Source organism: Rosa rugosa, chromosome 3, assembly GCF_958449725.1.
Source record: "Rosa rugosa chromosome 3, drRosRugo1.1, whole genome shotgun sequence".
NCBI classification, from domain to species: domain Eukaryota; kingdom Viridiplantae; phylum Streptophyta; class Magnoliopsida; order Rosales; family Rosaceae; genus Rosa; species Rosa rugosa.
The window spans coordinates 47,043,916-47,065,258 of NC_084822.1; the positions used below are offsets into that span (position 1 = coordinate 47,043,916).

Here is a 21,343-nt window from a genome sequence, read left to right on the forward strand (position 1 = left end):
CCCCTTGACGTTGACTCGGTTATTGAAAAGTCCCTCCTCAATCAAAACTTTCCCTCCAATTTCCAGCCGTTGATCCCTTCTCGAAAACACTAATTTGGACGTACCTTTCATAAAAAGAAACGGAGCCGTCTCCTCTCATCTCCCCCCACGTGGCGCCAATTTCCTGGCCCTACCGAGACCCACTTGCCCGTTTCTCTGCTTCTCCCTCCCTTTATAAACCCCCTCCCCCTCCTCTCTCTGAAACCATCTTCGCATTTCCATTACAGAGAAACCGAGCCACACACAAAGAGATCCTCCTCTGCCTTCTCTCGCTGCTGTGGAAGTTGAAAGCTGCAACGTCTTTCTCCTTCCGCTTTTAACCTCTCCGCAGTAGCGTTTTTCCGGCTCCGGGACTCTCTTTGAGTTTTTTAATTTCCGATTCCAACCCGAGAAACAAAGAAACAATGGCTCGTTCTTTCTCCAACGCTAAGCTTGTCTCCGCTCTCGTCTCCAACACAATCGCCAGGTACAGAGATTTTCCGAATTCCTTAACAAACAAAAACGTTAATCGCGAATAGCCTTCCTTTAATTTCGATTTGTTTTATTGATTAATTTATTATTAGTTAATTAATTACGTCGTTTAATTTAATTTCAGACGTGGATACGCGGCGGGGTCACCAGGACTTGCGGCGGTTAGAGGAGAGGCTGCTTCTGTGTCTAGAAGCGTAAACTTGGGCAAGAAATCAGGTGAAGACAAGGTGGGGTCTGCCTTCAAGGTCTCGTGGGTCCCCAACCCCAAGACCGGAGTTTACGGACCTGAGAACCGCGCCGATGAGATCGACGCGGCCGAGCTCCGTAACGTGCTCTTGAAGAAGCATTGAATTATTGAGAATTGAAAATGAAAATGAAAATGGGGTGAAAATTTTCTCGCAAGTACGAGGAATGGGCTGTCGGCGGACTTGGCCAGATTTATATATATGTTGTAATAGCTTGTTTCCCTCGTCCTCTCCTCTATTTAGGGTTTACATGTAACCTTTAAATTTAATTTTTGCAATAAAATGAAACTTATATTCTTAGAAATGAATCTGTGTTTGAATGGTCAATTACGTGAAACTGGATGGGGAATTTGATAGGAAACTTAGATGCACGTCTTTTCTTTGAGCATATCCAGTTTATGGGCCTTGCTATATATAGTTCCTTGTTGATTGAGATGTCTGAAATTCGAAGGAACAATTGCCTCGAATGGGAAGGTCAAACTAATTATGGTGACTTGGAATTACGATTGGAGCCATTAATTAAGGTGCGTGCACGTAATTGAAATTCAAGGCATAATTAAGCAAGTCATTTGCGTAATCATAGTTTGGGACCTGTAAAGCAATTTCAGTGGTCATGACTCCTCACCGTCACTATCTGGCGTTCTACCTAGATCTAATCTAATGCTTGGAGGATTCGCACTTTTGGCCAATAAACGTAAATGATATAATCGGTTATTGGTTTGAATTGAGGCATCAATGTTCTAAAACGCTATAGACTAATATGGATCATCCCTTAACTAGAGGAAGGGTCGAGTCAATATAATTGCCCAGATTGATGAAAGATTTTCAATGTGTTATAGGGTTTTAGAGATAAAATGTTCGTAGAATTGTTTCAAATTAAGAGTTTGTGTAATAGACACAGATGGTATAAAATGACTCTAATTAGGCAAGAATGTTATCTTTTATCTTAGTTGACCTTATTATATTGAGAAATATTCTTGTATCCCATCATTAGGGAGAAATATTAAATTAAAATTTGAATGGACAAGGAACATGGTTGTAGCTCCCAAGTTGGCAAGGTCCAACTATAAAAACTACAAAATGGGTGCAATGCATGGAGCATCATTGATAATTTGATGCAAAAGGATTGATTGCTGCTTTTGAATAATTGGGGACAGAAGAATATATCACTTGCCATTTGGTGGGCATAAACTAGTCCAAGATAATAGAATTATTAGTGTTAAGGCCTATAGACTATAGATAGATACGCGTCTGTAACCTAATTTAATTAGGAGCAAATATAGGGTATCAATCACTGTGTCTGATCACTTTGTTTGCCAACTCCATTCTCATCCGAAGATAACAATTAAAATTTCTGGGTAGGTCCTAAACCTGTGATGCAAGCTTAAGCCAGATGCGGTGAATTGTCGACTCTTTCCTTTGTTTTGTCTCCTTTATCTCATGACCATCTTTGCATTATTGTTGTTTGGGCCTATTTTTTTGGCTTGCTGGGCTGCCCCGTTTTAAACTTTTAATGAAGTAATTCAGTTCCTAAAAAAAATGACCTAGTCATGCAGCGATGACCAAAACAACTTGTCCGATTCGAGCTTTCAAGGGCCAGGCCAAGCAAAAGCATCGTCAACATGGATACTGACGTTATGTTCCATTAAGTTCTGGTTTGACCACAATTTGTTTGTTTTGTATATGCTTTGCTTCCAGATGAAGAAGAAGAAGCAGCAGCAGCAAGACAAGATGCATAGCAAAGCAATGATATATAGTATAAAATTCGAGAGAACTACTTTCGGCTCGGATTTTGAACTTTTGTATTCTCTGTCTTTAGGAATCTATTGGAGAAACAGTGCGGTCCGCCACGAGAAAAACTTTCCCGCAACAGTTGTATCCAAACGATTCTCATCACATTAGTTGTGAGGTTAGTGTTTTACACTACAAGTAACGTGTTATCAACGTTTTAGGGTTTGGGTAAAACAGAGTCTCTCGTCGCGCTTGTCCGGCGGCACCCTCACGACGACGACGGCTCCTTGCCTAGTCGGAGTGAGATGAGTGTAGCCGGACGGGCTATGGTGATGTTGGTTCGTAGTTCTCGGTGGAAGATGCGGCGCTTCTGTCTCTTGTCTTCTCAAGCGAAATCGATGGCGGCTTCAAGGAGATCGTGGTGGTGGGTTGGTGTTCTATGGCAAATCGCTAGACCATGGTCGAGGGTTCTTCAGTATCTGAGTCAGATCAGGTCAATCTCTACGATTTTTGGTGGATCTGGGTTTGGATTATCTTCAAGGGTTGGATTAGTGTGCGAAGGCGATACTGGAATTGGCAGCGGTGGGCACGGTGGTTGGCGGTGCACAGTGTCGTGGTCTACAATTGTTGGCTTGCTCTGGTATCTTCAGGCGATGTGTGGTGGTCTGCTATTGGAGGGGATGTGCAAAAGTTTTTCGTACTACAGCGGCAGCCTTGCCTTTGGGCAAGGCTGTGTAGTTATGTGATTATGGGCACCAACCTCACTATGTGTTGTTCTTCTTGGCCGGAGTCGGAGCTTTGGTTGTGGAAGATGAAGGCTGACGCCGACATCGACTCCTGCTATCTTTTAATTGTTTTTTGTTTTTTTAGGTTTTCGTCTTTAGTTTTTTGGCTAGGTCTTTTGAGTCCCTACTCTCTCGAGCTAGGGTTTGGGATTATTAGTGGTATGGTTGTGTTATTATGGTGTCACTCTCAGAGACTATTGGAATTATTCTCGGTATCATCTTATGGTCGAGGTATTGGGGAAGAGCTCCTGCACGTGGTCTGATGGTTTTGGGTCACGGTGTTGAAGGGAGTCCTTTTCTTCTTGAGATTGGCTATGAGGAGGTATGGAGACTTCTGGGTTGGTTTACCTGATGAGCTATTGTTACAGTGTTACTTCCGAGGACTATATGTGATATTATCGGTGGTTTCTGGTGGTCAATATGACGGCGATTTATCCTTGTACGTGGTCTGGATACTTTGGGACACGGTATGGAGGAGGATGACATGGCTGTTCTTAGTATTGGCAGCGAGATTTTATCGTGACTCTCAGGATTGGTATTGTTATGTAGCCCGAGGAAATAGGCAATTAGTTTGGTTAGGGGTCGGGCCCATTTGGCTGATGGATGTCATAGTTGTTGACGGACCCGTAACTGAGGTTATTCTTAGGGAGGAGAGTGGAGAACTTATGTCCACCACCGGTCAGTCCCGTTTTATGTAATCTATCTTGGAATAAAAGTTTTATCATTCTCAAAAAAAAAAAAAAAAAAAAAAACGATTCTCATCATATTATATGTCGTATGGCATGATAAAAGAGATATATAAAAACCATTGTTTTCATAACGGGTATATACAAGCTCCTCTCAGCTTTTTTATTTTTTATTTTTTTTATGACAGCTCCTCTCAGCTTATACACACCACAACAAGATCTGACCAAATAGCTTCCCCCCCCAAAATCAGGACTGACTTTCTGCTCCTGGTTCATCACATGAAATGCATTGTGCCGAAAATAAGGCGTATTGATTGTGCAGAAAAAGCAAGAAGATTAAGCATTTTAAGATAACAGTTGACTGCATCAATGGTTTGTAAATACTATATCACTACAATTTCTAATAAAACCCAAATCTGAAACCATCAGTGCAGACTCAGATCTTCTGGTGTCCAGATTTGAGGGTTAATCATTCTTCCACATCAATTGAGTAAAAACCTTTCCAGGTTGTTTCCATTCTCCGTCCATTATTCTGCTAGGCAATTCAACAAGGAATCATATTCTTTGATAAAAGACTACAATTTCTGTGCAACCATAAAAATCATGTTCAAACTCAAATTTAATACCTGTACGCAAAAAAAATTAAAACAAAAATCCAGCCTGCATACTCTCTCCCACTTGGAAGTTCTAAACGCTCCAGTGACATCAATTCATTCCTACTTCCCAGAGTGGATCGAGACTGCAGAGCAAAATATCTCGCAGCAAACCTTTATTCTTTAATACCAAAGTCACTTAAAACTTAAAAGACAAGGGACTGCACAGCAAATTACCTTCTCTTCATTCCCCAAAAGTAAAAGAATCTTTTATTTTGGTTAGTATTCACCAATTACTCAACATCTACAGAGATACTTGTCACACTTCCCCTTCATCTCAAAGAGTACCATCTTCAAATCTAACTATAAGTCGATAACATAGTGCAGATATCCTCTCAGTGAAATTACTTAACCCATATGTCATAGGACATTTCCTTCCTAAAGGTTTCTTACATATTGCGTAAGCATCTAAGCCAACATTGATAAGAGAGCATTAGGATTAGTACTTCTCCAAAGTAGGCAGTGAAATACAGAAACTACTTTACACTCTGAACTTCAAGGTTTCTGTCAATTATGTATTGAATTTATTCTGAAACCATTATATGCAGTTTTCTTTGCCTTCTAATGTATTACACATCCAGCATATTGTCAAGTATATGAAACCAGTTCACATCTGCAAATAGCAATTACTAAGGTATGTTCAACAGCCCTATAGACCTTCCAATTTCTATCGGCCAAATTGGATGATGAATACAAAGGTGAACAGCTAACCAACTTAATCCCAAAGAAGCCATTTTCACAGGAATATCAGACTTCCAAAATCCCTTAGCATGCTGGTGAGATTCAATACAACATCACCAACTCACCGTCCACCAAAACATTGTTTTATACTCAAAGCCTAAATCGTCATTACAAACTGGTAAGTACCTAATCTAAACCCTAAACCTTTCCAAAGCCTCAAACTTTCAATAAACAAAGCAATATGTGACAAGGCTTTCCATCAGCACCTAACTCAAACACTTTCATCTATCTGTAGATAGAGCAACACAACAATGAACAGGCATTCCCTACAATACATCAATAAGGGCACGCATCCTGATTCAGTTAAAAAGAAAATTTACCTCCTGAATCTGAACGATACGCAAATATAATACTACCCCGAGAGAAAGCAAGAGTATGTGGTCTTTTAGCTCTCATTGCTACCAATGACTATAATAAACACATCTCAACCTCTCTGCAACTCCCTTAAGCTTAATCGATACACGGGGCCCTCAATTCACCATTTCACCCTATATAACAGCAACTGTTTTATGCAGTCAATCAAGTATAGATTACTCTATCCTCTAATTCCTCCCCAAGAATCACAATCCAATTTTCTCAATTTATTTCCACAACCATAAATGCAAACAAACACAATTATTGCAAAGCATAAGAACTAAACGCTTTCATAATCTTTAAACCATAATCAAACACCATTCGAATTGTATAACAACATCTGCCTACAAATCCAGTTTCTCAATTCAAATAGAAGAAACCAGAGATTTTTTCATCTTAATCTTCCTTACTTGAGGCGGCGCAGGGCTGCAATTCAATCCACACCCGCACTGCGGACACTCGTAGAAATTGTCAATCGGAAACGACGCCGAAGCGATCCCCACCGAGAAATCCAGGTCGTCGCCGCTCCGAGACACCTCAACGATATTGAGCCACAGGAACAAGACCTTGACGCTGACTCCGGTCAGGTCCTTGAGCCTGTTCTCGGAGATAGTGCCGGTGATGGTGGACTTGTACTTGAGCTGGTACGAGCCTTCGAGCGCGAAGCTACACGCGCCGTCGAAATAGGCTGCCCACTTGCCGGTGCTCCGGTCCAGGTCGTAGCCGGTGACGCCCTTGGGGAGAATCCCCATCGGGAAGTTGAAGTCCTGGATGACGTCGTAGGCCGACCGGGTATCGTCATCGGCGACGGCGAAGGAGAACGGTGAAAGGAGGACGAGAACGGCGAGAATGGCTGGGAGAGACATATGGTTTTCGTCGGCAGGGGAATCTGTTGGGAATTCTATTCTTTTTCGGATTTTCCGGGAGAGGCGGTTTGGAGTTGACTGACAGCGAGGGAGAGAAGAGAATGGTGTTAGTTATTGCTGTTTTAGGTAGCTGAGGACGTGGTTTTACCTTGGCAAACCACGCTGTGGTCAAGAAAGGCGGGGGTCTCAGATTTCGATGTTCACCAAAACTAGGAGTTGGGGAATTATTACGAGAAAACAAAATTAAGATTCCTTACAACCCAAGATATCATAGCATTTTTTATTGCACCGTAGTTACCCCATTCCAGCTATAAGAGCAAGTCGGGTCATCAGGTCACCCACTATTCACTGCTTTTTAGTGTTAATTTCATCCTCTGGGTCATGAGCACAGTGTATTTCGTGCCCTGGGTCACACCCTGTACAGTGTTCTGGGTCACCATGGTAACCTGCACAGTGTATTTCTTGCCCTGGGTCACGGACACAGTGTATTTCGTGACCCAGAGAATGAAAAAATACACTAAAAAGCAGTGAATAGTAGATGACCCGGTGACCCAACGGGTGAACTTGCTCTAACAATAAGATAGGAATTACCAATATTACATTGAGAATTATAAAATTCACAAATTCATACGGTACGAAGCTATTTACCTTTTTAAATAATATAACAGAATGACTATAATAAATTTTGTTGTTGATGTCTTTACTCATTTGACTCATGTTTGAATTGGACAATTTGTCCCTTTGGATCTCAACTTTGACCATTTAACTCCGGGTTATGATTGATATGTTAATATAATTTCTTTCCTAGGCAAAATAGGCAAAAGTACAAAAGCTAGCTCATTTGCCAAAAAATAAAAAGGAAAAAGAACAAAAGCGATTACACCTTACAGGTAGATCGAGTAGCTGTTAGGATGTGTCTGCACTTTCTACAACTACAGTTCAAACCTTTATAGACTTCATTGTGAAGCCTCACCTACCAATTAGCTTATAGTCAGTCTTAGATTCATAAAGAGAAACAAGCAACGCTAGTGAATTAAACAAACCCATTTCACTCGTGAAAATCTGTTACAATGCTACACTGAATCTCAAATTACACTCGGTTCGAACATAATTTTGAAAACTGACTTAAGCAGAGGACACTAGTGACTGATCATCAAACTTGATCTTCCTTCCATCCACATTGACACAATCAAATCCACAACCACACGTCGGACTCTCCACGAAATTACTGACGGCAAAGTCCGCGGAGGCGATCCCAACAGAGAACTGGATCTCATCGTCGTCTCGAACCACTGTGACAATGCTCAACCACAGGAACAGCACCTTGACCGTGATACCACTCAAGCTCGAGATCTTGTCTTTGGTTATCACTCCCGTTATGGTGGACTTGTACTTCAGCTGATATGAATCTATTGAAAAGGTACAAGAGCCATTCAAATAGACTGAGAATTTGCCTGTGGAATTGTCTAGCTCGTAGCTTAGTACGCCTTTGGGAAGAATGCCTACTGGGAAGTCATACTCTTCGAGAGCTTCGTAAGCGGTCAGCTCGTCCTTGACAGAAGCAGATGGGGTTGAGATTGAGAAAGAGACCAGAAAGAAGAGTATTAGGCCTAGTGTTGCCATTAGAGAGATGGGTTTTGGTTGGAAATGCAAATCTGTTTCTCTGTGCTAGGTAGAAGCAGAACTTCTTGGTTGGCTGAAGCCTTGACTGTTAGGTTACTGTTTGTACCTAATGGCAACAGTAGCCGTTGGCTATTGCTAAATCTATTGTCATCTAATTCTTTGGGGAACAAAATCAAAAATTAGATATAACTAAATGAAACATGCTGCAATTAGACAATCAATAGTCCTTGCATGTAAAACACAAGTGACATACTGCATTACATAGCAATATACAGAAACGTAGCTCTATCAGCAAAACAGTCTTTGCACTCAGTAAGTACTGTCAGGATATGCAGGCAGGACAGTGCTAAACTGGTTACAATCCAATCCACACCCACACTGAGGACGCTCCTCGAAGTTGCTGACTGGAAAATTTGCCGAAGCAATCCCCACAGAGAACTGCAGCTCGTCGCCGTCATGAACCACTTCGACAATGCTGAGCCAGAAGAAGAGCACCTTGACACTGACGCCCTTCAAATGTTTGAGCCTGTCTTTGGACAAAACACCAGTTATGGTGGACTTGTACTCGAGCTGATATGAATCTTCAACAGAGAAGCTGCAAGTTCCGTTCAAATAGGCCGAGAACTGGCCAGTTTCTGTGTTCAACTCGTAGCCTGTTACTCCAATGGGAAGAATACCAATTGGGAAGCCATATTGTTGAAGTACTTCATAGGCTGATGGCTTGCCAACGTCGCAGTAGGCAAAGGATGAGAGAATGATGAGTAAGGGAAACACTGTCAACGGAGATGTGGGGTTTGTACGAGATAAAGAACCCATTATTTCCTGCTCTGAATTTCTAGGTGGGTGTTTGGATCTTTCGGATAGGTAGAAAATGGGGGCAAAGCAATAGGGGAAATATGTATTGATCTAAGGGACTGATCAATGGCGGTGGTTGAGTACTTGTGCATCTCAGGCAACTAGATTGGTGGTTTTCATTGCATTGAAATTTGTGAAATTTATCTCCTCTCATGAGTCCAGAAGGTGCCAGATACCGTTTGATTGGACATATCTCCATCAGTCGACATTTTAGACTACCGGGCTAAAATTCTTAATTGGTTTAGCAAATTGGGCTTTAAACAGTCACCACTAAAATGGTTTGGGCACCCGTGGGGATCGCAAGGGTTACAACTTAGAAGACGCATGCATGGTTGTCAGCAGATAGTGCAACCAGCGGATTGCAATTGGTGGGGGCTTTACCCAAGTAGATAGTGATAGTTAACGGGATTGTGGAAAGGAAAATTAGAACTTGAGACCTTTGAATGTGAGGATGAATACGCAATTGGTAACCATTAGAAGTTAGGACTACAAAATTCCAAGTACACCGTCTCGGCCGAACCGAATTTTCTTACTAATTGGGAACAGTTTAGGCTTTCAGTCGAGGGATGTTTCAGTGTTATTGTACGGCCAAGTTCTAACAGTAAATTTCTGCACAAGGAAAAGAGTGTTGAACATAAAAAAGAAAAAGAAAAAGAAAAAAAAAACCGTGATTATAGGTTGTACAATATTAATAGTCAGCTTTGCCCTATCCAGAACCAGCACACGTATTCTGACAATTAATCATATAGGTATTATTCCTGAAGATTCAATATTATTCAATCAGTGTTCTGATGTGAATCTGCCAAATACAGCCAATTGGGGGTCATTAGGAGAGAACCTGAAGGGAAAATGCTAAATTGTAAAACACTTCCAAATCTTAAAAATCCCCAAAAGAATATCACACCAAAGCAAGTTGGTGATGGTCTTTACAACAGTGAACTGCAAATACCCCTCCAAAACTAATATTTAACTCTTAGATAAAGAAAATAGCATCACCAGACTTGTTTCAGTTGCCAAAATAGTAGAAGAAATTACTAGCAGAGGAATTCAAGGCAATAAAAGCATAGATGAAGACCGATTGGTAAAAACCTTAATAACATTTGAGGGAATATATATCCATTGGGGTCCTAAATATGTCAGCTAGTGTAAATAATCACCTATTTCTGAAAACAAAGATGAAAAACAGCCCTTGAAACTTACAAAGACGGCCGGACGCCAATTAGTTTTCCTGAGGTAACTTAAAGGTTATCACCCTTTGCTGGATCTTCTAAATGGTCAAAACACACGTCCATAGGTTTTATGCCATCTGCAAATAATAAGTACCAGGAACAAAATCTTGACATAAGACAGATGATTCAATAGCATTAACCATGAATTTTCATCTCAAATGCATACATCGAAACAGAATCATATAACAGTTGAAATAGAATAGCTTTAGTCGAAGGGCAAGTAAAATGGTTCAAAAAGGAATTGTATAACAGAAGCAATATCATATCCTAAACCGATAGAGTATGTGATTCAAGAACCCAGATTTATGAGGATATCGAGGACAACAGACTAGTAAACTGAGAGTTACAGTACACCAGCCTAAAGGCATTCATATGAGAAAGCCAGCTAGCTCCTCTGTTGACTTCTCACTATGTTGACATGTCTAATTAAATTTCCATTCTCTTTCAAGACAAGCTTAGTGGGCAGTTGCAAGCATTTTATTTATGTACATGAAATTTAAAGAATAAATGCAAAATGCTTATAAGGCTCAAAAAAATCATCAATACAATAACGAATCAGCAACTATGAAACTGATACATACAGAATTTTCTTTGCACATTAACATATTCAGCAGGCAACAATCGACATAGGGGAAAAAACAAAGTCAACAGTAAACAAGCTATGAAGTAACTCCAATCACAATCAACAATGGGTAATGATCATACATACAGCTATGTAACAGATTAACTCACATCCTTGAGTCTTTTTATCAACAAATCTAGAGATTTCTTCTTTGGGTTCTGCCTGCTTCCCCTGCTTCCAAAAGTTCCAAATAGCCGCTCTGAAGGATCTCTCAATTTTTCTGAAATAATCACTACTTTTCTATAATCCAAGTTATTGTAACTCCTCTCCCTGATTACAGGATTAAGAAAAGTCTCTGGATTGTTGCTTAAGAGTAAATTAACCAACTGCCTTGACTCAGCAAGTGCCGATTTCAACTGACTTGCATCCTCCTCTGACAGTAAAGGTGCTTGATTATCTGCAAAAGATTCCAATACCCGAATGTCTACATCGATGCTCATAATTGCATTTACAGTAAACCTCTTAACTGAGTCCCCAAGTAAAGCCCCAACTATCTTCTCCGATATATGAGAAAGGACATCTTGTATAACTCGTTTAAGAACATTTGGTGGCAATATCTCCTGCGCAGTGGAAACCAGAGTTTCCAAATATATGATCAGCTCATTCACATACTCATTCCCATTCTGCAGAGTCTCATCAGCCATCCAGTTCACATTCTCCATCAGTGTCATGAACCCATCAACTTTTTGTTTAAGCAACCCTGAGAGTATGTCTTCTGCAGCATCGCGGGCTTTACATAGCGGAAACTGCCTCCTGCCCCTCTCCACCATTCTCAAGGGAATGCCAGAAAGCTGAGCAGCATGTCGGAAGAAGAAATCACAAGCTCTCTCCATGACAGCCATATTAGCAGCCACCTGCATTGCCTGGGAGACCGCACTGATGGATGTATTGATAAGCTTCACAAGAGTGCCATCTAAATCCTCACTTAATAGCCGATCCAAATACTTCTTCACAACCTCAAAGAAATCAAGCTGCCCACCATAGGACATGAAACTCACAGAATCCTCAATAAAAGACCGCACAATGCGGCAACAATCAGGCACCGTAGAGCTAAAGGGTGCAACATAAGGAAAAGCTGGAGTGATATCAGAAGTCTGTAACTGAAACGAAAGCACATTCATGGAATACTCATACTCTTTCTTCATCAACATCTGATCAAACTTATCCGCAGAAAGTGCTTCCGTAATCTGCTTTCTACAATCCGATAATAGCAACTCATGGTACTTATCCCTGTGCTTGCTCAACACATCAAGCAAAGGATCAACCAAATATCCATACCTCCGCAAAGTCACACCTAACAAGCTCACATAGTCCTTAATCAGCAACAAATGGTTGGCAGTCTGCATCCTAGAAAATTGATCCTCTAAAACTGAACACATTTTACTCACAGCAGTCTCCCACAGATTCTCAACCTCCAATTTCGATATCAATCCACCTCCGGTCCTCACAACTCTATCCTCCACAATAAAAAACCCGGCGATTTGCGCAAAGAAAGTCTGATGAGACTCAAGAAACGGAGTCATGGAAGATACCTGAAAATCCGAAGTGAGCTGAAGCTTGCGATTTTCGAAGTAATACTGCTTAAACCGGTCCTCAACTCCCAGAGTCTGGTGTATATGATAGGCTCTGTACAATGGAGTCAAATCAACCCCTTCACCATTGCTACTATCATCTCCAACCGGATCTTCGTCCTCCTCCTCCAAAGAGTAGACACAATCTCTGAGGCTCAGCCTGCTCTGCTCCTCAGCTTGGCGCTGCTTGATTCTCAGATCCTCCTCTCTTTGCCTGGCCGACGAAGCTTGACCGATCGCCAATTGACCTAAGTTCCGGCACACCACTCGGATCTCCACCAGCCAATCGTTGAAGTCCTTCATCACCTTGCGCTCGATATGCCACCGAATCTCCGGAATCTTCTTCTCCAGCATCCGCTTAATCGTAGACGACGGCGTTTTGTCCAGGAACACGCACTCGATTGTGTCCACACACTTGAGCGCCATGTAGAAGTTGCCTCGGGAGAGGTGGTAGTTGGATCGGGAGCAGAGCTCCATGAGCCGAATACAGTTTCGGACCGATTGGAGCGCCAGGTTGACGTTTCGGCAGACGTTTCGAGCTTCGACGAAGGCGTCGAGTGACGTCAGGAGCGGCAATCCGACGGCCTGGAGCTTGGCGTTGGATTCGGAGAGAGAAGACTTGAGGGAGTCCACGTCGGAGAGGAGAGATCGGAGGTCGTCGACGGCTTGGATGAAGTCTTGGTAGTGGGCCCGGCAGACCTCTTCGATTTCGGACTCTTTGGAGCGGGTGAAGTGGCGGAGGTGGAGGAGGAGGGTCTCGGGTTTCCCGGAGGCGAAGGCTTTGCGGACGAAGGGGCCGACGTCCTCGCCGTTGGAGATGGCGGAGGAGAGGAGGAGTTGGTCGAGTTTCTCGCCGGAGTCGCCGTTATCTGCGGCCGCCGGAGCCACTTTACGGCGGGATTTGGTGGAGCTCATCGTGGGAGTGTAGGCCATCTCGGGCGGAGGGGATTTAGGAAGAATAGGGGGAGAGGGATGGAGGGAGGGTAGTTATTTGGACAGCTGGGGGAGAAGGAGGAGTTGTTGTTTGACGGAAATGCCACTGGAAACGTGGGGTTTGTGGGAAGGTTTTCGGGACTTTAGGGGCTAGTTTAGTAAATTGGTAACATGAAAGATCGACGGCGCGGTCAGAACGGAGTTTTGTCTGAGGTACACACGGGGTATGCTAGTTTAGCTGGCAAATTTATTTATTTTCCATATTTTGAGAAATACGGTGGTATTTATGTAGAGTTATTTCATAATCTAAACAGAAAGCTATTACAATTGGGAACAACCAAATTAGGAAAGTAAGTAGGGTCATTTCTCGGAGAAAAAACTATAAAAGTATTGTATTAAATATTTAAAGCGAAAATGATGTTGCACTGTTAACGAAAACGTGCAAGGGTAGCAAGTATGCATTCAATTTTGAGCACGATACAAGTCTAAAGTTTCTGTTTCTTTTGATATATTATAAATTCATGGCCGATCCTGAGGTTCTTAATGCCTAGGGTGAAATTTTTTTTGGTACCCAGGGCCGGTCCCGAGATTTTTTTGTTGATGATTTTAAGATTAATTCGACTTCGAAAAATTACAAATTAATGATAAGTTTTTAGAATAATCAACGAAACCACAAAAAACAAGCAACAAAATTTCTAATATCCAAAATTTCAAAAATAAATAACACCAAATATCTATTTTTATCTATACCTCAACATGCATCATGGAATGTCAAAAAAATATGTCTACTCACTGCAGAAGAATAGAAAAACAGAGAGGAGAAAGATTATTGGGAGATGAAAAGCAGATAGGAGAAAGATTGAAAATGACAAATGATGCAAGTGAATTGAGGGATTTAATAATCATAAAAACCTCAAATTTAAAGAGAAATTTGCTTGATTTCAAAGTTTTGAAGAGAGTGAAAGACTTTGCTATAATGATGCATGACTTTTTACAGTTCTCGATGACTCAAAGAGTCGAAGAAGAAGAAAACACGAAACTAGTGTCGTCTAGACTTCTGAAATAAAAAAAATAAAAAAATTTCACCTTCCCTAGCATATATTGCTATTTATTCAATAAATATATCAACACACACACACACACACATATATATATATATATATATAACCTTATATTCATAAAAATTGTGCCCTACCTTCCCTTGGGCCCTGGGCTGTCGCCTAGGCTGCCCTTGGGCAAAGCCGGGCCTGTATAGATCGTATGTGAATAGTTAGGTTAATAGTTATAAATTATTTTCATTCGAGTGACCCAATAGATTCAAAATGCTGGTATATTATGAATAATTACTCCACAAAGAATTTTACTTTAATACCAACTGCATGTATGTAAATCATAATATTATGATTTACGACACTTTCTCTTATTTATCTTCTTCGTTAATATTGATTCAATTGTCGTCCTCATCAAAGGACCAACTCTCAAAGGACAAAAGAAAAAAATTAAACTTAATAATGAGAGGTTTAATTTTTGCTGGTAGATCAAATTAGGGTAGCTTCTATTTTTTTTTGCAATGATAAGTAGCTTTTGATTTATTTCCTTCTATGGCTTAACTATACAGCTTATAATACATGTATCATAAATAAGTTTTTATTGTGCATAAAGCATCATTCATAAGTTGATAACTTAATCTGACCCATACTTGAGATTTTAAAATTGAATATGTACATTACAGACATTGGTCGGCTTGAGTTGGTCGGGTTAGGTTGGATTCTAAGGGATCCGAGTTGTTAATACAATTGATAAATTAGCACACATAAAACAGATAACGAAAATGAAGCTGTAATCATGCATATGGTACGGTGTAAAGTTAATTGGCCTTTTTCCTGTTTCAAAATATTTATTCAATTTGGTCCGCGCATGAATAAGGGTTAGTTTGGGATTGCTGTGACTTTTAAAAAAAACTGCTGCTGCTGTGTTGTGAAAATAATCAGCTGTGAATTAAAACAGTTTCGTGTTTGGTAAATAATATTTTTAAAAGTGCTGTCAATACATAAAATAACTGCAGAGTGTGTTTTGATCCACAGCAGCTTCTAAAAGTAACCTCTGGGCTGCTTCTAAAATCTGCTGCCAGTGACCTATAAATTTCAATTAAAGCTGTTTTTTATTTATTTACCAAAAACACAATAAAATCTAAAATTTTGAACAAAAGCTGAATTTTTTAAAAGCGAAGCAATCCCAAACGGGGCCTTATGAAATCTTATATATGGAGAAAGTCAATCTTACACGCAAACAAGATAAAGAAATTACCTTAAGAAAAAATAATGTAGTTTGATTTGTCTGTTTTTCATTTTCCAAAGTCACGCCTCCATCCAAAATAATTTTATAACCCAAGATACATGTGTTTGACTTGACACAATTATAATTTGCTATATGAGTCCAGACACAATTTGAAATATGGAATGTATCTTTTTTTTTTATTGAAACATAAAATGTATAATTTTTGTTTTTTTTTTTTTATCATTTGTGTGTGTGTGTACGGTACCATGTATGTGTGGTCAATTTCAGCTGATTTGGTCGGTTTTTACCGTGTTTTGCAGAGCCCCAAGGGATATCTTTGATGTTGACTCTAATAATACTATGGTCTTAAGCAAGTTATGGATTTGTGGTATCGACAAGCTAGATATCAAATCTGATTGTGCATGTTATCTTGGTAAACCTAATCCACGATTGTAATACTGATTTTCATCCTCTTGTTTATATGCATTTTTGCTACAAGAGTCTAATGGAGAAGTTTCAATTCCTTTCCACGAAGCACATTTTCCGGAGAATACAAAAAGGTAGCTGACTCTTTAGCTAAAAATAGTATCCATCATGAATATGAGATGGTTGTGTTTGAAGATCTTTAACAAATGATCCATATGGGAAGAACTTCTATTGAGCCGAATGATTAGGTTTATCTTTACTTCGTGTGTTTTGTTGGGTCTGTTTAGGCCCCCTTTACAAAGTCTATCCTTATCAAATACTTTTTTTCATCTAAATTATACTATAAATAAGAAAAGAGGTGTTGTTAGCCATATTTTTTTTTTCACCTTTCTAACTCCCAAAGAGTTAAAGATGAAACTGTGAGGTGTTAGAATAACTAACATTGTGGAGACCACAAATTCAAATATAGAAATGAAAAACCCTAAGGCGCCGCTCTGACGCCCAAAACCCTAAACTCTATCCTTCTCCTCGTTTCACCTCTCCATGGCAACGATTGATGAGGTTGCAGCAAGCTTTGCATCGTCGCTGGCTCTGCTAGGTGACGATGTCGTGGATCTCTCCAAGATGCCGGGTGCGGATACCAGGCGTGAATCTCAGGCCTATCTCCTTGCAAGGCCTCTCACATCGAAGCCGTTTACGGCACCAGATCTGCAGCGCCACTTCAAGCGCGTATGGGTTCTCAATGCTGCTTTCACTGTCCAAGAAAGGGCTCAGAAACTCTTTGTGATAGCGTTCGATCTGCGCAAGGATAGGAACAAGGTACTGAATGGAGGTCCTTGGTATTTCCAGCGTGCTCCAGTTGTCATCCATGATTATGATGGCTTGAAATCCCCCACTGCAATCCAAATGGATGAGCTGTTCCTGTGGGTGAAGATTCGTAACATACCACCGGCCTTGGAGGTAAAGCATACCATCATGAATATTGCTTCGGTTGCTGGCAGGTTTCTGGAATGGGATGACAAGCTATTCAAGGCGTCTGGGGCTGTTAGGGTTCACGTGGCGCATCAGATCGCTAAACCTTTCTTCCTGACAAAAACTCTCAAACTAGCACCGGGAGTGATTGAGGAAATATCCTTTTTCTTTGAAAACCTTCTGGGCCGCTGTCATGATTGTGGTCTTATTGTTCATGAGCATGGGACTTGCCAACTTGCAGGAAAGAACGCGCACCAGAACTCTGATCCAAGGCTGGCAGTGAATCGAGTGGAGCTGCCGAGTTCCTTCGCCGGTTTTGCGCAATGCAATTTCACTGGAGGTGCATTCCGCTTTCAGGGTGTCCAAACACCTATTCTCCCTCATGTGGCTCGCAGTTTGTTTGGCTCTGGTCCCTCCACCAAACTGCGTAAACCTATGGTGCTTCGCCATACAAACCTGCAGACATCTGAGGCAGAGAACAAGCAACTCGCTTTAATACCTCCTACTGAACAATCTCCTCTGAAGCGAGGCAGACCTCGTTCTCCCTTTGCCTCTCCGAAGAAGATCAAGCTCATGCTTGACGAGCTTGTTGTTGGCAGTAAGGACGCACCGGCACCTGCAAAGAAGGTTAAACGTCTGGCCACATCAATTCAATTTTCTGCTAAGTCACTGGGACTTGTGGAGAAGCCGGGAGGGATGCTAGTCCCTGCAGAAGGGATGATGCCTAAGGAACATGTCTCCACAGGCCCAACCACTCAGAAGAAAAGAGGAAGGCCTCTAGGGTCCAGAAACAAGAATCCTCCGAAGCCAAAGAAATCAGTCTCTGCTGAAGATGTGTTTTCCTACCTCCACTCGGGAAAGACTGCTAGCCCTAGCTTGAAGGGCAAGGAAAAGATGTAGCCGTTTAGGATATGTTGCCTATTACTATGCTTGGTTCATAGTAAATAGGCTCACTAGAATAAGTGAGCATGACTTGTTTAATGAATGATCTAGCCTATGTATCACCGTGGTGTTTACATCACAACTTCTTGACTATCTGTACATGGTAGCGGAAGGATATGTAATGGTCATTCTGGCCTTACCGTATTAATGAAATCTATATGATTATTTGTCAAAAAAAGAGAGTTAAAGATGATAGAGAAATTTTATAAACACACATCCATTTTCTTAATGGACTTGGCTTCTCTGCTAGAATATGACATGCTATAATGTGCTTAGATTTTACTCACAGCCGTCAGATATAGTTTTAAGGGCAAGATGATGCCACATCAAGAAGCATCAAGAAGTCACTTAAGTTCATCCCTTGCAGTTTTTTTTCTAGCAAATTATAGTTCTAGTAGAGAAGCCAAATCCTTTCTTAATACACATCCATCAATTTTTTTTTTTTGGACATTTTTCCTCATCATGCCTCTTTTACCCTTTTCCTCTTTCTCTCTTTCTCCAATTGCAACCTCTCTCTTCTCCGGCCACCTCATGTTCTATATAAATTTGGCATATAGACTTTGAAACATATTATTTTCCATTGCAGCAATTAACTTAAAACTTATAGCATCTCTACACTTTCATCAAACAATTATTATAAGCCAAGATGATCGTTGAGGTTTGATTAATTCATCTGTCCATAAAGATCTCTCTCTCTCTCTCTTCTGGGGGCTCCCCCTAGCGGCCTTTTCTTCGAGCCTATTGGAGATGAAGTTTTTTTTTTTAATGTTGGGGGTAAAAGAGGATTTTAATTTTTTACAAAAACGTGAGGTGTGTATCTAACAAATAAAGATGTGTGGATAAAATTTCCCAAGATGATAATTCTAAAAAAAAAAAAAGAGTTAAAGATGATAAATAACATTTTAATTATTAGAGAAAAACACATCAAAAAATACTAATAAAAGAACTATCTTAAAACACACACATAAGTATAGCCACCCACAATTCCCACACAAATTCTAGTATTGATAACTTGATATTACAAAAGTAAGTCTGCTAACTTGCAAAACATATCTATTTAGAAGGAAGAATAAACCGTCTAAGAAACATGCTTATAATTGAGCTGTCCCATTTAAGTTTTCAGTTAATTTCGTACTCAGTTGTGCTCAATTGACTTCAAATTTAAATCCAACGGCGAAAATTAATAAGTGCTCATTATTCTCTATTTTTAGTTGTGTACAACTCAAATACAAATTAATTCACAACCGGGACATAACTCTATAATTTCTGATAAACCTACCAATCTATTTTATTCACTTAAGACAAAAAAATAAAAAATATTTTCATAAAAAAAATCAGTACTTTGGATTGGGCCGAGCTCTCTTTTATGATTTTCATTTAACTCATTATGAGACCAAAAGAAAAAGAAAAAACACCCAAAACCACTAAAGCCCAAAAGTCCCAAGTTTTACCCAACATACCTCCAGCCCCCTCTCTTGTTTATAAAGCGCTCAGTTCCGCGTCCTCCTACTAAACCCTAGAAACACTTCTCTGCCGCTAGTGAAGAAAGGAGCTTCAAGCCGCAGTCGCTATGGTATCGTCTCCCTCCAAACCCTAACGCCTCCTTCTCCATTTTCCCATCCCCTCTCGCTTTCTCTAACTATCTCCTCACCTCTTGTTTACTCATCGCAGGGTATCGATTTGGTCGCCGGCGGCAAGAGCAAGAACACCAAGCGTACATCGCCTAGGTCTGAGGATATCTACCTCAAGCTCACAGTCAAGGTATGCTTCGCCTTCTGTTTATTCTCTACAACGACGTCGTTTGCGCTTTTTGATTGCGATTCGTTTCTGGTGTTTAAGTTTCTGGATCTGTGTGTTTTCAGCTCTATGATTTCATCCACCGAAGGACCAAGAGTCATTTCAGCAAGGTGATTCGTCACAGGCTTTGCATGAGCAAGGTCAACAAGGCCCCTCTCTCGCTTTCCCGATTGATTCGGTATATGCAGGGCCATGAGGATAAGATTGCTGTGCTCGTCGGAACTGTCACCGACGATGTTCGCGTCGCCGAAGTCCCTGCTCTTAAGGTCACTGCTCTCAGGTTCACCGAAAGGGCTAGGGCTCGGATTGAGAAGGCTGGTGGAGAGTGCTTGACTTTTGACCAATTGGCTCTTAGAGCTCCTCTTGGCCAGAACACGGTAATTATACTCTATTTACAAGCCCATGTTTAATATCGATTTTGGTCTCGTTTGTATGTAGTTGCCTGATTGAAATGTATATTGGTTTGTGTTTGTTGCTAATATAATTGCTAATTTGTTTGTGCTCTGTTGCCTTCTGTTGAAAAATATAATGAACATAATTGAAAGTTATTGTTAATTAATGCAGTCATGAATGAGATTGGTTTTTGTATGATGGAATTGGAGGTGGTTGTGGTGTGTGTTTGGTGGAGGGAGATAATTGTGTGGTAGATGTTGGTGTTGCAGAACCTTATTTCAGATTAGGTTGCTGCTCAGTTCAGCTTGTCTACTGTGATGTCCTGGTTGTTATGGTTTTGGAAAGTGACTTGTTAATTTGTTTGTGCTCTGTTGCCTCATGTTGAAAAATCTATTGGACATAACCGTAACTTAAAAGTTAAGTGATGCAGTTGTGAATGAAATTGGCTTCTGTATGATGGAATTGAAGGTGCTTGTTTGTGGTGTGTGTTTGGTGGAGGGTGATTATTGTGTGGCTGATGTTGGTATTGCAGAACCTTATTTTTTGTTGTTACAAATTGCAGAACCTTATTTTTGTTTGGTACAAATTGCAGAACCTTATTTCAAATTAGATTTCTACTCCGTTCAGCTTGTCTACTGTGGTGTCCTGGTTGTTATGGTTTTAGAAATTCACTTGTTAATTTGTTTGTGCTCTGTTGCCTTCAAGTTGAAAAATCTGTTGATTCTCTTACAAAGTTGAAGCTAAGTACAAACACTGTTGTCTGCAGATGCTTCTGAGAGGACCAAAGAATGCCCGTGAAGCTGTGAAGCATTTCGGTCCAGCACCTGGTGTCCCACACAGCCACACCAAGCCATATGTGCGATCAAAGGGCAGGAAATTCGAGAAGGCCAGAGGAAAAAGGAACAGCCGTGGTTTCCGTGTTTGAGGATCTTTCCTACTATCTGTTTTTGTTTGTCACTTTTTGTTTTTGCCGGAACTATTTTATTATCTATAGGACGCATCTATGTTCCAATTATCTACCATGACTTTTTAGTTTGGAAATCAAGGATTTTAGATGTTTGGGTAAATGTTGAGAATTTTGCTTAATTTGGTCTTGAAGGTTTACATTATTGGTTGGTACTTTTTTGGTGCA

General features: G+C 40.6%; 6 protein-coding genes across 7 annotated transcripts; 2 read left to right on the forward strand and 4 right to left on the reverse strand.

Annotated features, from left to right (window-relative positions):
- Positions 1–228: 228 nt before the first annotated feature.
- LOC133740293 (protein SENESCENCE-ASSOCIATED GENE 21, mitochondrial) lies at positions 229–1,059 on the forward strand. The gene is made up of 2 exons (XM_062168227.1): positions 229–505; positions 635–1,059. Exons 1-2 carry the CDS (start codon positions 444–446, stop codon positions 858–860), a joined length of 288 nt encoding a protein of 95 aa, XP_062024211.1. The 5' UTR covers positions 229–443; the 3' UTR covers positions 861–1,059.
- Positions 1,060–5,908: 4,849 nt separating this feature from the next.
- Positions 5,909–6,738, reverse strand: LOC133738463 (uncharacterized). The gene has a single exon (XM_062166014.1). The coding sequence runs from the start codon at positions 6,569–6,571 to the stop codon at positions 6,071–6,073; it is 501 nt and encodes a 166-aa protein (XP_062021998.1). The 5' UTR covers positions 6,572–6,738; the 3' UTR covers positions 5,909–6,070.
- Positions 6,739–7,600: 862 nt separating this feature from the next.
- LOC133735200 (uncharacterized protein At5g01610-like) lies at positions 7,601–8,194 on the reverse strand. Its single transcript, XM_062162610.1, has one exon. It carries the CDS (start codon positions 8,192–8,194, stop codon positions 7,697–7,699), a length of 498 nt encoding a protein of 165 aa, XP_062018594.1. The 3' UTR covers positions 7,601–7,696.
- On the reverse strand, positions 7,601–9,959 carry LOC133735199 (uncharacterized protein At5g01610-like). Its single transcript, XM_062162609.1, has one exon. The coding sequence runs from the start codon at positions 9,008–9,010 to the stop codon at positions 8,504–8,506; it is 507 nt and encodes a 168-aa protein (XP_062018593.1). The 5' UTR covers positions 9,011–9,959; the 3' UTR covers positions 7,601–8,503.
- A 154-nt stretch (positions 9,960–10,113) lies between these two features.
- Positions 10,114–13,437, reverse strand: LOC133735198 (exocyst complex component SEC15B). Of its 2 annotated transcripts, XM_062162607.1 has the most exons (2): positions 11,011–13,437; positions 10,114–10,355 (listed from the first exon to the last, which is right to left on the reverse strand). In XM_062162607.1, the coding sequence occupies exons 1-2, from the start codon at positions 13,402–13,404 to the stop codon at positions 10,347–10,349; spliced, it is 2,403 nt and encodes an 800-aa protein (XP_062018591.1). In that variant the 5' UTR covers positions 13,405–13,437; the 3' UTR covers positions 10,114–10,346. The 2 variants fall into 2 exon arrangements, with proteins under 2 accessions (XP_062018591.1, XP_062018592.1); XM_062162608.1 differs by lacking the exon at positions 10,114–10,355 and having other exon boundaries at positions 10,822–13,437.
- Positions 13,438–19,486: 6,049 nt separating this feature from the next.
- LOC133736557 (large ribosomal subunit protein eL18y-like) lies at positions 19,487–21,297 on the forward strand. Its single transcript, XM_062164101.1, has 4 exons — positions 19,487–19,594; positions 19,693–19,782; positions 19,884–20,195; positions 20,978–21,297. Exons 1-4 carry the CDS (start codon positions 19,592–19,594, stop codon positions 21,134–21,136), a joined length of 564 nt encoding a protein of 187 aa, XP_062020085.1. The 5' UTR covers positions 19,487–19,591; the 3' UTR covers positions 21,137–21,297.
- The last annotated feature ends 46 nt before the right edge of the window (positions 21,298–21,343 follow it).